This window comes from Bos indicus, chromosome 17 (assembly GCF_029378745.1).
Source record: "Bos indicus isolate NIAB-ARS_2022 breed Sahiwal x Tharparkar chromosome 17, NIAB-ARS_B.indTharparkar_mat_pri_1.0, whole genome shotgun sequence".
Lineage (NCBI taxonomy): Eukaryota > Metazoa > Chordata > Mammalia > Artiodactyla > Bovidae > Bos > Bos indicus.
This window is the reverse complement of record NC_091776.1, coordinates 70,874,214-70,887,412: the sequence shown is the minus strand read 5'-3', so window position 1 is coordinate 70,887,412 and position 13,199 is coordinate 70,874,214. Positions and strand designations below refer to the sequence as shown.

General features: G+C 52.0%; 1 protein-coding gene across 2 annotated transcripts in view; it reads right to left on the bottom strand.

The window, feature by feature from the left end:
• LOC109571160 (immunoglobulin lambda-1 light chain-like) overlaps positions 1-13,199 on the bottom strand; it is a 230,055-nt gene that overhangs the window by 203,550 nt on the left and 13,306 nt on the right. Inside the window, exon 1 of one of the 2 annotated variants that reach the window (XM_070769907.1) lies at positions 2,428-2,488. The exons of the other annotated variant lie outside the window; for it this stretch is intronic. Within the exon in view, the coding sequence (XP_070626008.1) occupies positions 2,428-2,482 (55 nt within the window). The 5' untranslated portion in view covers positions 2,483-2,488. Of the gene's footprint in view, positions 1-2,427; positions 2,489-13,199 lie in introns of those variants that run through there. 2 annotated transcript variants of the gene reach the window in all.

The window sequence follows — 13,199 nt, the reverse complement described above, 5'->3', positions numbered from 1 at the left end:
GGAGCAGGGAGGCACAGTGTCAGCTGTGGTCTGTGAGGGGACAGGGGTCTCCCCACAGACAGGGCAGGAAACCAATGCCAGTCACAAGAGTCCATGGTTCAGGGCTGCTGATCCAATGCTGACACCCACAGCAGCACCAGGGGATCAGCTGTTCTGTGGTGAGAGAAGCTATCAATACATGGGGGTGGACTCAATAGACTTACAACTTAGCTTAACAGTACAACTATGAAATTAAGATTCTCCAAAATACCAAATGAAAATAACAAAGACTCATGACTACTGAGCGGATCTGAAAATGAGCACGTGTCTGATAAAGGTGGGATTGTTGTGGAGTATTCTAAACTCCCTTTCCCTAAATGACCTCATGAGGAGCGGAAGGACTGAGAAGAGCAGCTGAGGAGGTTTGGGGTGAAAAACTCTGCAGTAAGTTGTGAAGTACGGCCACAACATTCTTATTCTCACCACGTGAAACGAAATTCAACTTTATGTCCATTTCTGAGCTGCTGCTACAGTGTCCGCTTCCCACAACTTGTGGTAATTCTGTTCCTTTCTCAGTCGCTGTGTCTGAGGCCTGATTCCACCAGCCAAAGATCCGCACTGCTGGATTTGGAGCCTATTAGGAAGGTTCCTCTGACACAGTGGAAAATATGTCATTTGGTGTGTATGAAAATTGAGGATAAGGCAAATTTAAGGCTTAAGGGAAAAGGGAGAATTAGAAGGAATAATCCCACTTATTCCAAAATACATCACTGTTAACTGTGGCCCCACAGCCGAGGCGGCCAATGTGCAGACCCCGCACCTGAGTGTGAAAGGGCAGTGACAGGGAGCAGGACACAGGCGTGTGACCTGTGCTCCGTGACCCCACGTGCGGGTGAGGCCGGGAGCTCAGGCTTCAGGTCACTTGCCCCTGGGTGAGGCCTCCTGTGAGCAGCAGGGCTGAGTCCCAGCTGAGCAGGAACAATCAGCCTCGTCGTCGGGCTGGGCCCAGAGATGGTCAGGGGGCCCCACCCACCCGGAGCCCGCCAGCCTCGCTGTACCCTGCGGGCGGGTTGTGACTCCTGTGCTCAGAGCTTGGGACTCAGCACGACTGAGACGGCAGCCAAATCGCCCCCTTGGTGCCAACAGTGTTGCTGTTCCCAGGCAGGCGAGTGTGGCTGAGCGTCCATGGAGTCACCGACCCTGGCTGAGTCCCCCCTGCCCAAGCCCCGGACACCACGAGGGGACAGAGCAGGCTGAGAGCAGGACCTGCTCCCTGTGCAGGAGAGATGCCCGAGGGCTTGGGGGCCTCCCAGGGCTGAGATGTGCTGACGGACCCCCACCTCGGGCACTGAGATAGAGAACTAACAGACACTGTGTCCCCAGTGATGGGAGACTTATTCTGTGTCCTTTGAGACCCTCTCCTGGGAATGTGCTGCTGAGGGGACTTTGAGGACAGAGGGGAGAGGAGGAGCCTCCATGCTTGGGCAGATCCCCAATGACCTGGACCCAGGGTGGGGCAGCAGCAGCAGCAGAAGGTCCAGCAGAGCCTGAGCAGGAAGCCCCTGGGCTGCCCCACTTCCCCCAGTGAGACAGGAGTCCTGGTCTAGTTCCCGCTGGCCTGGAGCTCTGGGGGAGCCTGAGAGGCAGACACAGGAAAGGAAGGCGCAGCAGCCTGGGCCTCAGCTCAGCCCAGGGACGGCCGAGGATCTGAAGTGTCCTGAATCAGACGCAGCTGGATGCTGTCTCTCTGGTTCTGACCTGACCGTCATGGACTCTGTCCGCCAGGACCTGCCTCTGGCATTCAGGGCCTTCTGCTCAACGTCAGATATTCATATAGTATGTGGTTGCTAAAGAAAAGCATTGGTGAGGGGGCAGAATGAAGAAGATCGGAAAATATTTCCTGGACCAAATCCCTCGTGTCAGGCTCAGACTGCAGTTTTAAATCAGACAGACAACAGAAGTGGCTGCTACGGCAGAGGCCATGTCTGAGGAGAACAGGTTTTTGTCTCACTTCCCCCTGGCCTGGAGCACTGTGCTGTGTTACCACTCTGATAAGATGCACAGAAATAATCTGCCTCGTCCTCAGCCTGGAGCGAGCTGATGGTCAGGGTGGCTGTGTTCCCAGACCTGGAGCCGGAGAATCGGTCGGGGACCCCCGAGGCTCGACTGGTCGCACCATAGATGAGGGTTCTGGGGGCCGATCCTGGGATCTGTTGGAACCAGCTCACATAATTGCCACGCCCAACGTTGCTGCTGCTTCCAGAGCAGGTGATGGAGACCCTCTGGCCCAGGGACCCGGACACGGAGGACGGCTGAGTCAGCACAGCCTGGGCCCAGGATCCTGGAAGGGAGAGACAGAGATGTTGACTCGGGGGTCCAGACACGACAAAGGGGAGCAAGGCCTGTGAGTCTTCCCAGGGCCCTTCCCCTGTCCTCCCATCCAGTCACCTGTGCAGAGAGTGACCAGGGTGAGGAGCAGAGGGGACCAGGCCATGGTGGACATGTCAGGGCGTCCTGCCTTCTGTGGCCCCACAGCTGAGCAGAGCTTCCCCACACCGCTCCTTCCCTTCTTCATATACTGAGAGGGGGAGGGGCCTTTCATGCAAATGGACCCCCCCCAACCCCCACAAGGCTCTGATCACCTCTGGGACCTGGCTCAGCTTCCTGTGCCTGAGGGAGGCCAGTGTATGATCAGGGACGGGGTTTCCTGGGGCTTCGGTGTGGGATGTAAAAGCTGGAAATCCAGATCTTAAGGCACCAGAAAGTACCAGGGGGCCTGTCTCTGCTCTCACGGCCACCCCCCTCCCCCCAGCCGCCAACCCTCAGGAAAGGCCTCAGAGCGCCCCCTGGTGTCCTGGCCCAAGCACACATCCTGACCTGGTGATAGAGCTCTTGACTCAACTTTCCCCAAAGTGGTTTTGTAATTATACCTTCAGGATGTGTTTGGATGGAAAACAGCAGCCAACTGTAGCTTACCCTGTAGTGCATGTGAGTGTTACACAGTGGATGTGTGATTCTGAGATTTTCAATGAACCAAAATGTGTTCATGGAGTAGTAAAAATCTAAGGTCATCCATTAAAATAGATGCCTAAATTTAACTGAAGAAAATGTTGTGGTTCAGTCACTAGGTTGTGTCCGACTCTGGCTCTGTTTTACTTTTGCATTGCCATGGTAGTATTTCTAAAACATAATTTAATTTTAAAGACTTTCTAACATGTATGGCATCTCCACTGGGGGATTTAATGTCGTAGCAGGACATTCTCTCTGTGAAACAGGGCAGGCTGAGTTATCAGAGCCATGGGTCAGTCTCAGATCTGAGATGAGACACAGGACATGACAAGGCAGATCAGCTGTTCTCAGGAATCTCAGACGGGACCATAGACATGCTCAGACAGAGCAGCAGTCACGGCCCCAGTGGCAGAGCCCCAGGACAGGGTCTGCTTTCCCAGCCCAGGGCCCCAGCAGCTTCTCCTGTGCTCACCATGCATAAAATCAATCCCACAGCAGCTGAGCACAGACACTCCTCAGCCAGGAATCATTTCCCAGGTGTCAGGACCACGGTTTCTCTCCCCTCCTGACTCCTCACTCATTGGGCACAGGGGACGGAATGTGAGTGTTCAGGGGATAAATCAGCTGCTGGAGGGCTTCCCTGGATCCCCTGGGAAATGAGGGGGGAATCAGGGGTGGAACAGGGAGGGGACGACCTAGGGTCACATCTGAGAGCCGAAAACCTGAGTCTTCTCTGGAAGGAAAGGTTAGAGGGGTTCAAGGAGGGGAACGAAGTGAGTGTCCAGTTCAGGAAGTTCTGGAAACATGTCCATGACTTTCTGTCAGAGTGACCCTGGTCATGACGGAGGAGCTCAGGTGTGGAGTGTTGTAGAAACAGGGAGCCCAGGATAGGGAAGAAGTCATGAATCAGAGGGGGCTGGAGGAGGGGAGAGGCTCTTAGGAAAGAGCTGAGGAGGAGCAGGAGGTGACTGAGGGAGTTGGAGGGGTGCAGGGCGTGGACTCTGGGGTCTTCTCCCCTCCTCTGCTCCGGGGAAGAGGGTGGGGCCCTGGTGACTATGAACAGGACATCCTTGGCCCATTTGCAGCTTCACTCCCAGAAAGAACTTGAGGGCTCGGGCTCTATGTCTTTCTCCTCTGAGAAAGCTCCTGCTGAGACCTCCAACTCAGTCCAGGGAGCCCAGGGACAGGGCCAGGTCAGGGGAACAATTAGGGTGTGTTCAGGTTCTGCCATCTGAGCAGGTGCACAGCGCCCCCTGGTGTCGTGCGTGGGGAATGTTCGTGATGGGGAAAATGAAGCAGGGCTGCCCTGTATCTTCCACCTGAAAGTCCATCAATTATGGTTGTGTGTTCACTGCCCACCGACCCCACTGCTCTGTGTCTGACTCCGCCCAGGGCCCCTGGGCAACTCCTGTCAGCTGCTCCTTCCATCCAGGGGGTGAGACCAGGCCCTGCTGAGCTGCTGCCCTCAGGGAGGGGAGCCGGGCTGAGGGACCTGCTGTGCTCCACGGATCATGGATGCTCAGATCCCACAGTGCCAGCCACCCACACCCACCTCATATTCAGCACTGATGGCCCAGCTGGGGTCAAGGCTCAGGTGTCTGGCCCCACACTCAGCAGCAGAAGGGACGGGGTGCACACGAGCCTGCTTTTCCCCTCGCTCCGTCTCCCCTTGTTTCTGCTCCATCTCCCAGCCCATTCCTGCTTCCAGGGACGGGACCCTGGGGGCGTTCCACTTGTTGAGGGGCCGGCTACGACCTGGCATCCAGGCACCCGGGTAGTCAATGGGGCGTGTGGGGATTTGGGGAGCCAGTTCTGAATAAGGTTCTTCCAGGAACATAATGGAGAAGGCAATGGCACCCCACTCCAGTGCTCTTACTGGAAAATCCCATGGATGGAGGAGCCTGGTGGGCTGCAGTCCACAGGGTCGTTAGAGTCGGATAAGACTCAGGGACTTCACTTTCACTTTTCACTTTCCTGCATTGGAGAAGGAAATGGCAACCCACTCCAGTGTTCTTGCATGGAGAATCCCAGATGTGGGGGAGCCTCATGGGCTGCCGTCTATGGGGTTGCACAGAGTCGGACACGACTGAAGCAACTTAGCAGCAGCAGGAACATAAATCGTCCCAGGAGCCTCGAAGTGTGTCCTTAGACAACACAGATTTGTGGAAATTCCACCCAATTTCCATCTTCTTTTGAAATTAAGATGTGAATAGTGTTTGGGGGGTTTTGTATTTTTATTGTGAATTGGGAGTGAATGTGTCATGGGATTGCAAACATTCAGACACGACTGAGCAACTGAACTGTGTCATGGGAAGTTAATGTGACTAGGCCCAATTTAAGACAATTCTCAGGGGTTATTTCACAATAATACACAAAGACATACTTCTGGAACGTTGATGTTCTTAAATATTTTGGGGAGGTTCTTGTTAACCACAGATTTTTGCCACCAACAAAAGGCTGTGATTCAGGAGCTCTAGATGGGAAATTGCACTCTAGAAAATTCCACTACTTGTGTCCCTCCCAGCAAATGAAATATTATTTGTCTGCAAGATCAAGTTCATGACGCTGTACATCTCTTAGTGTGATTTGAATGACAAGAGTCCTAATGGCAGTGGTGGGGGTGTGAGTCTCCCTGTGGAGCCAAGCCTCCTTCCCAACAACAGGGGCAGAGAGGGGTCCCCCTGGAGAGATGGACACACCAGGGGAGAGCTGGGAGGAGACATGTGGCCATGAACCACCGGACAGGAGATGGGCCCAGAGCCTCCCTCCCCATGGGGACCCTGACCTGTCCCACCCCCTCCCCGCCTCTCCTGCCACTAAGCGCTGAGCCCTCTGAGCACAAGGGCAGGTTTTGGTAGCACTTCCCCCATGGGCTACATCACTGCGGCATTGTAACTACCAGTTCCCAGACCACAGTGATAATCGGCTTCGTCCTTGGGCTGGGCCCCCGTGATGGTGAGGGTGGCTTTGTTCCCAGAGATGGAACCAGAGATGCAATTAGAGACCCCAGACGGGCGACTGTTTGTGCTATAGAAAAGCAGTCAGGGAGCCTGGCCTGGGGTCTGCTGCAACCAGCTGGGGTAGTTACTGGTTGTGACTGACCCAGAGCTCAGTCCACAGGTGAGGGTGACCTTCTCTCCTGGAGACACTGGCCGTGACGGCTTCTGGGCCACAGTCTAAGCATCTACCGCTAAAAGCAACAAGAGACAGACAGGGATTGTTATGGAGACAAGGACCCTGAGACTCTGCTTGGAGATGCCCCAGAGGATGCAGAGTCCCAGCCTCTGACCTGGATCGTAAGTGAGGAGCCAGAGCAGAAGCACTGTCCAGGCCATGGTGAGGACCCTCCCAGGACATGACCTCTTTGGCCTCCTGAGCTGGAGGTGGGGTCCTGGGCCTTTGCATGCCTCGCACCCCATGAGGTGAAGGAGGGGCCTCATGCAAATTGCTTCCTTCTCTCCCTGCCCAGGTCACCTGAGGTCCCTGGGGGTCTTGAAGGAGGCAGACTCTAGACCACACAGACCTAGGACAGGACAGGGTGGAGATGTGAGTGATGGGAAACTATCTTTTACCAAGTGTTCCCCATGACCCTGGAGACCTGGGTCCTCCAGCTCCTCCCTGGACAGTCTGAGGCTGAAGGAGGAGATGGGGTGTCCTCACCTCCTGCCCGCAGACTAGGCCATCCCAAGTCTCCCCCCATCCCTGGGACATTTCTTCTTTCCTCAGTGAAACCCCTGCTTGTCTTCTCTGCAGGGCCTTAGCAGAAACTCTTCCTGCAGCAGAGAGTTCCCTGGGACATCACAGCCCATGCGGGGTGTGAGGGGACAGGCGTCTCCCCTGACTCAGCTCTGGTCCCTGTCCCAGGAGCAGCAGTGGGGGGAGCAGGCCTGAGGGAATCTCACATGTCGAGTTGCAGGGCCAGGCTTGGGGTGACAGCCTCCTTTTTTTTAAGAGGCATCTATCATAAGGAATTAGTTTTACTTCAAGTTTTGAGGGGACAGTTCACAGTGTCACTATGAAATTGTGACATCCTGGGCAATATCAGATCTAACAGTTCAGGAAAACATGTGTCTCGTGATGGAAAACAAAAGTAACAGTGTGTGAACACCTCAGTGTGAACATGAAACATTTAAAATGTTCTTTCAATTGACTTTCTGCTGTGGAGGGTGTAAGAAGATTAAGCAGGAGCACAGACTCTCTGAAATAATTGGAGAAGATGAGGAACAAAATTTGTGCTTCTCTCAGTGTGAGATAATGCTTTTATTTGGTATTCATGTTTTCAGTTCAGTTCAGTTGCGCAGTCGTGTCCAACTCCTTGCAACCCCATGAATCGCAACACGCCAGGCCTCCCTGTCCATCACCAACTCCTGGAGTTCATTCAGACTCATGTCCATCGAGCCGGTGATGCCATCCAGCCATCTCATCCTGTGTCATCCCCTTCTCCTCCTGCCCCCAATCCCTCCCAGAATCAGAGTCTTTTCCAGTGAGTCAACTCTTCACATGAGGTGGCCAAAGTACTGGAGTTTCAGCTTCAGCATCATTCCCTCCAAAGAAATCCCAGGGCTGATCTCCTTCAGAATGGACTGGTTGGATCTCCTTGCAGTCCAAGGGACTCTCAAGGGTCTTCTCCAACACCACAGTGCAAAAGCATCAATTTTTCGGTGCTCAGCTTTCTTCACAGTCCAACTCTCACATCCATACATGACCCCTGGAAAAACTGTAGCTTGCCTAGATGGACTTTTGTTGGCAAAGTAATGTCTCTGCTTTTTAATATGCTGTCTAGGTTGGTCATAACTTTCCTTCAAGGAGTAAGCGTCTTTTTATTCATGTTTTGTTCCCTGGTAAATGAGCTATTTATTAAAATTCACATGAATATTTTATTTTCTCTATACATGCTGGAGAGAGTCAGCTCATATCAGAGAAATATTTGTCTTGAATCTGTTTCCTATTATGAAATATTTGCTGATACAGTTGGATTAAAGGGGGATTTTATATCTGTCAAACTCGTTCATTGAAGAGAAATATTTAAAAACATGGAAAAGAATAGGGAGGTAAAAACAAAATATCAGTTTCCATATACGTCACTAGACAACACTGAAAAATGAGAAACTGCAGCAAAATAAGAAATAAATAATTGAAACAATGCAAAATTTATTGAAGCAATTTCATTTCTATTGTGTGATGTTCACTGTTCTTCGCTTAGACATCAGATCACCTCCAGGACGAGACAGAGGACCAGGAACTGAGAGGCAAGCATGTACTCTGAGCTGAGAGTTGTCCTGTCACCTGGGGGCCCCGGTGCAGGAACGTCACCCTCCAATGAGGACCCTGCTGCTCACGTGGGCAAAGCCAACGGAGGAGGTGCCAGCCTGCCTGGCCAGGACCCTGCACTCTCACGGACAGACCCACAGCGCCCCCTGCTGGACTCAGGCCTCCTCCTCCCCCACTTCACACCACAGCCTCCTGGAAGGGCTTTCTCACACTTGCAGCTGGGTCTCTCTGATGTCACTGCCCAGGGCAGAAGAATGAGTCCCCTCCGTGTAGTTTGTGGCTGGTCAGTGATCTCTCCAGGTCACTAATGACCTGCAGACTCAGGGAATGCTGATGTACTTTCGGATTCTCTGTTGTCTCAGTTTGCACTGCCTGGCTCCTGGGGCCACTACCAGAGCACAACCACCATGAAACAAGTTCAAGGCTTCAAAGTCCCAGAGTGTCCATGGGTTATAGCTGATCGTGACCCTGTCATGTTCTCCCAGGATGAAACGTGGTTGATGTTGTGTCTGCAGGGTCTCCAGGAGTTGTCCCAGCCCTAATTGCACATCTCTCTTCTTATTTCTGTCTTTGCAGAGAGAATATGACATTCTGGGGGAAAACATGTCTTTTTCTTGATTACTTCCAAGATCCTGACAGCGTTTACTTTTTACTTCTGACTGCAATATATATAAGGTGTTTTCAGTTTGGTTTCATAACTTTTCAAGGCTTGATGTAAGAGACTATAGCTATCAATAGGAATCTCATCCTTTTTAGGGTTTCCTCCTCCATTGCTGGACTTAGAAACCCTTATGACCTGTTACCTGACCCTCATGGATACAGTGCAAGTTCACGTGTTAGACTCCGTAGATTTAATAGTAGTTGTTTTACATTTCTATGTTGAAAAGAGTGCTATTTATCCAATATCATCTCAAATAAAGAACCAGGGAGGGAAAGTGGGAGAGGCCATGAGGGAAAAGAGGAGAAAATGAGCAAGTGATGAATCTGAGAGCCACGTCCTAATGGGGAGGGTCTTCCAGTACCTGGAGATGAGGGGCTTCTCAGGGAACAGTCCACAGAGAAAGGGAGGCACCCAGCTTCCCTAAGTGTCTTGGTTTAGGGCAGAGTACAAAGCCTGGAACAGGAGCGGGATGTGCACAGGGTGGAAGAGGCCCCCCCCCCCCACCCCCGCTCAGGTCTCTAGGCACAGATGTTGGGCTTCTGCTTCTTCATCATCCTTCCAAGTACCTGTGAGGGCCCTGTATATCTGGGTGCAGTAGGATTCTGTTTGTATTTGGAGGCCAGAGAGAAAAGGAGTTATTATCAATGACCCCATAAAGATGGACCAGGATGAGGCTTAAGTTAGGTTCTGGTTGATCACACACGGATGATCATGGAGCATTTTGGCAGTATCAGGAAGTATTTTTGTTTAGTTTTGCTTTCCCTGAGACTTCATATAAACTGAATGGATAGTTGGGAGTAGATTCATGATGAAACAGAAGGTTTTCAAGTGTAGTAGGTACCTATGCAAGGTGTGTTGCCGGGGTCCAGCCCCAGCAGGATCCAAGGGTTCCCTCAGGATGACAGCATTGGCAAATAGGGAAAGTAAAGAGGGGAGAGACAGAGGCTTGATCTTCCTTGGTTTACACAGAAAGCCAATAAAGTTCCTGACACGGAACTTGCTCTGTTCACGGATGCGGCAGGTGCCCTCTCGGTGGGGTGAGGATGTGGGATGCCCTCTCCCCGGGAAAGACGCAGGGCACCTTCCCAATGGGGTCTTAGAAACCCAGGCAAAAAAGTGAACAGAGAGCCCCTGTGCTTCAAGTAGTCATCCTGAAAGAGAACAGAGAGAGAAAAGGAGAGAAAATGAAAAAAAAGAATGACATGGGGAGACCAGGCTCTGATGAAGCTGGGTCTGCAGCTTTATTTTCAAAAGGAGCTTTTACACCCTGGGTTACACATTTCAGAAGTGAAAGATACAGAGTCATGCAGAGTCAGCTCAACAATACATCGGTTTGACCTTCATTGGGACCAGGATGTTTTTTTGCATAGCTTTTCATTTACAAGGGTCTTTGTGTTATGCACATTTTCTGGCCTGGAGGCCTATTGACATTTTATGACCTTTTTCTGATCAAGGTTGGTCAACCAGAAAACTTGCTTTCCCTTAAACTGTTTCTTCTTTAGTTTTCCAATCTGTGTCTCCCTCAGAAAGTATTAAAGTTACATTCTTATGGAGCAAAGGTGCAGGGGGTTACAACAAAGAAGGAACTTACTAACTCAAGGGTCCTGTGTTGCCAAGGCCAAGGCTGCTGCTTGTTTTTCCTGTATACCAACTGTTTTTGCTGATGCACTCCCAGGTGCACTTTGAGTAAAGGACAAGGAAACTCGGTAGCAAACATCGGCTCAACAATGCAGTATTATTCTCATACAGCTTTTTTATCGCTCGAAGGTTATGCTTGGGGTGTTGTGAACAATCATGTGCGTTAGTTGCAAGAGTGTGGATAAACCTGCCAAGCAAGCTAAAATAGTAACAGGGGGGTTAAAGTAAAAATGCTCCTTTCAAGCCCAGGAGGCTTATTAACTAGAGCCCTAAGTTGATTTTCTTCAGAGAAAGGTGGTCGGGGATAGCCCGCTGTAAATGTCAGAAGAGTTGGTGAAAGGCATAATGTAATAAACAGTAGACACACAGATTTTAGTTTCGGGGTAGATGCTCGAGCAGGTCCAGGAAATCCCTCGAGTCCTGTTCTGCCTTTGCCTGTCAGGTCCTCTCCGCCTGACCTTTGTCACGGGTGGGATCTCCCGTGGTGGCTCCTGGCAGTGTGTGAAACTTGAAAATTCTCCAAGAAGAAGACGGACAGGCTAAGTTTCTTGTCCCACTTTCCCAGTTGCCTGTTCCCTGACCTCCCTTCAGGACCGGGAAGGACGGAGCCCAGCACCACGGGTGCAGGTCTGCAGGCCCAGGAGCCCCAGGGTACGGGGTCCACAGCCCCATCTTCCTGCGCCCCCACCACAGTGAGGCCATGGGCCCTGATGGTCCAGGCTTCTGCAACAGGAAGACCATGAGTGACTGTCCCATTTGATTTCAGAAAAGATAAAGAAATGAGACGAGGGATGTGAAAAAAGTATTTCTGCCATTGATGTACCATCAGATAATTCATAGACAGAACCTGCGGCAGAAGAAAGCATGGCCTGTCTTGAGAGGTAGCCACATCCTCCTCTGCTGACCCCTCAGGACTCACCTTGTGTGAGGGCTCAGTTCATTCTGAAGGAAGGAAAATTCCCATATCTTCTCCATCCAGTTACTAGGAGCCTGGAGGGCCATGAGTTTTAGAAAATGCCGACCTGTTAGCAGCACTGTGGAAATGAGGAGGGAGCAGGGAGCAGGAGGCAGGGCTCCTGTCAGCGTCTGAGCTGTGGACGGGCCCCTGCAGCCCAGGACCCACACTCTGTGGGGCGAGAGGATGGAGATGGGAGGAGCAGGGCTGCACTGGGGTGTTTCTGCTGAAGACGCAGCACCTGCTCTGGGGGATTTACTCCAGATGTTGAGGGAGGGGCAGGTGGGCTCTGAAGTCAGATATGTGGCTTCTTGGGATGCCTGTGCTGTCTCGTGTCTCAGCACGATCCTGTGTGTCTCCTCCCTCCCTTCACAGAGATCTCTGTGCAGAGAGGCCTTCCTTGGAAATCCCTCTATGGAAACTTCTCACTGAAATCAGGCTCAGAGCCAAAGTCCGAGGCCCAGGGGTTTTGTCTCACTTCCTTGTCATCTGAGCCACTGTGGGAACCTACAGCACAGTAATAGTCAGCCTCGTCCTCCGTCTGCAGCCCAGAGATGAGCAGGAGCCCCACGTTGGACGAGGTGTCTTTGGATCCAGAGAAGTGGCTGGGGTCCCTGGAGCCCTGGAGCTTTTGGGAATCTGAGTTGTAGGACAGGAGGTACCAGGGAGGACTCCCTGGCTTCTGCTGGTACCAGGTTATAGACAAGCTGCCAATGTTATAGCCATTGCTCAGGGTGCAGGAGAGTCTGGCTGATGCTCCCAGAGACGCAGACAGGGAGTCTGACTGAGTCAGCACAGGCTGGGAGAGGGAACCTGCAGACACAGACACAGGGGAGATGGGGCAGGAGCTGAAGGAAAGAGTCCCAGAGTCTGCGCCCCAGGGGATGATGAGGCTGGGACTGAGCCCTGGTGCCAGGGCCCATCGCTACCTGTGCAGTGAGAGAGGAACACCAGCAGGAGAGGAGTCCAGGCCATGGTGCTCACAGAAACCTGGTCCCCCAGAGGGGCTGGGCTGCTCCAGGCCTCCTGTTCTCCCCCAGACTCTGCTAGAGGAGGGACTGCCATGAAAATGGGGGTCCACTCAGGGCCCGCCCAGCCCCTCCCTGAACCTTGATGCTGGAGCTCTGCTCACAGCCCAGACTGTAGGGGAGGGACGGGCTTCCCACTTGGGAGCCCCTGGAGGAAGCCCCTGCCAAGACTACACTGGTCCCTGCTCAGGGGACTCTGCAGCCAGAGAGGACACACTGCTGAGTGCCCCCAGGAGCACAGACCCCAACCCCAGCCCAGCTCCTACAGTGAGTTGTGCTCCTTGAGCAGCTGTGCAAGGACCCCAAGGCAGTCCCACAGCGCTCCCTGCTGGTAACATATGGAAAAGTTTTGCTGAAAAAAGGAATGAAATTCAAAGTTCTCTAAGAAGGTTCTAGTAGAGAAAGTAAGTAAACAGATGAAGATGCTTAGAAGAAACAGAATATATTGTCGTGTAATTATTCCACAAAAGACATAATGTATCCTGATTTAGCGTAAATATCTAACAAACTTCAGGAGTTATATGCTTCCAATACATTGGATTTGTATTTTTTTAAGCATTGAAAAAGATGTAAAATTTGTGTTTCTCTGAGAAAGCAGTTAAAGTGTTTTACACACAACCCATAAATAAAGCACATACGAGGGGAATTTATAGGACTT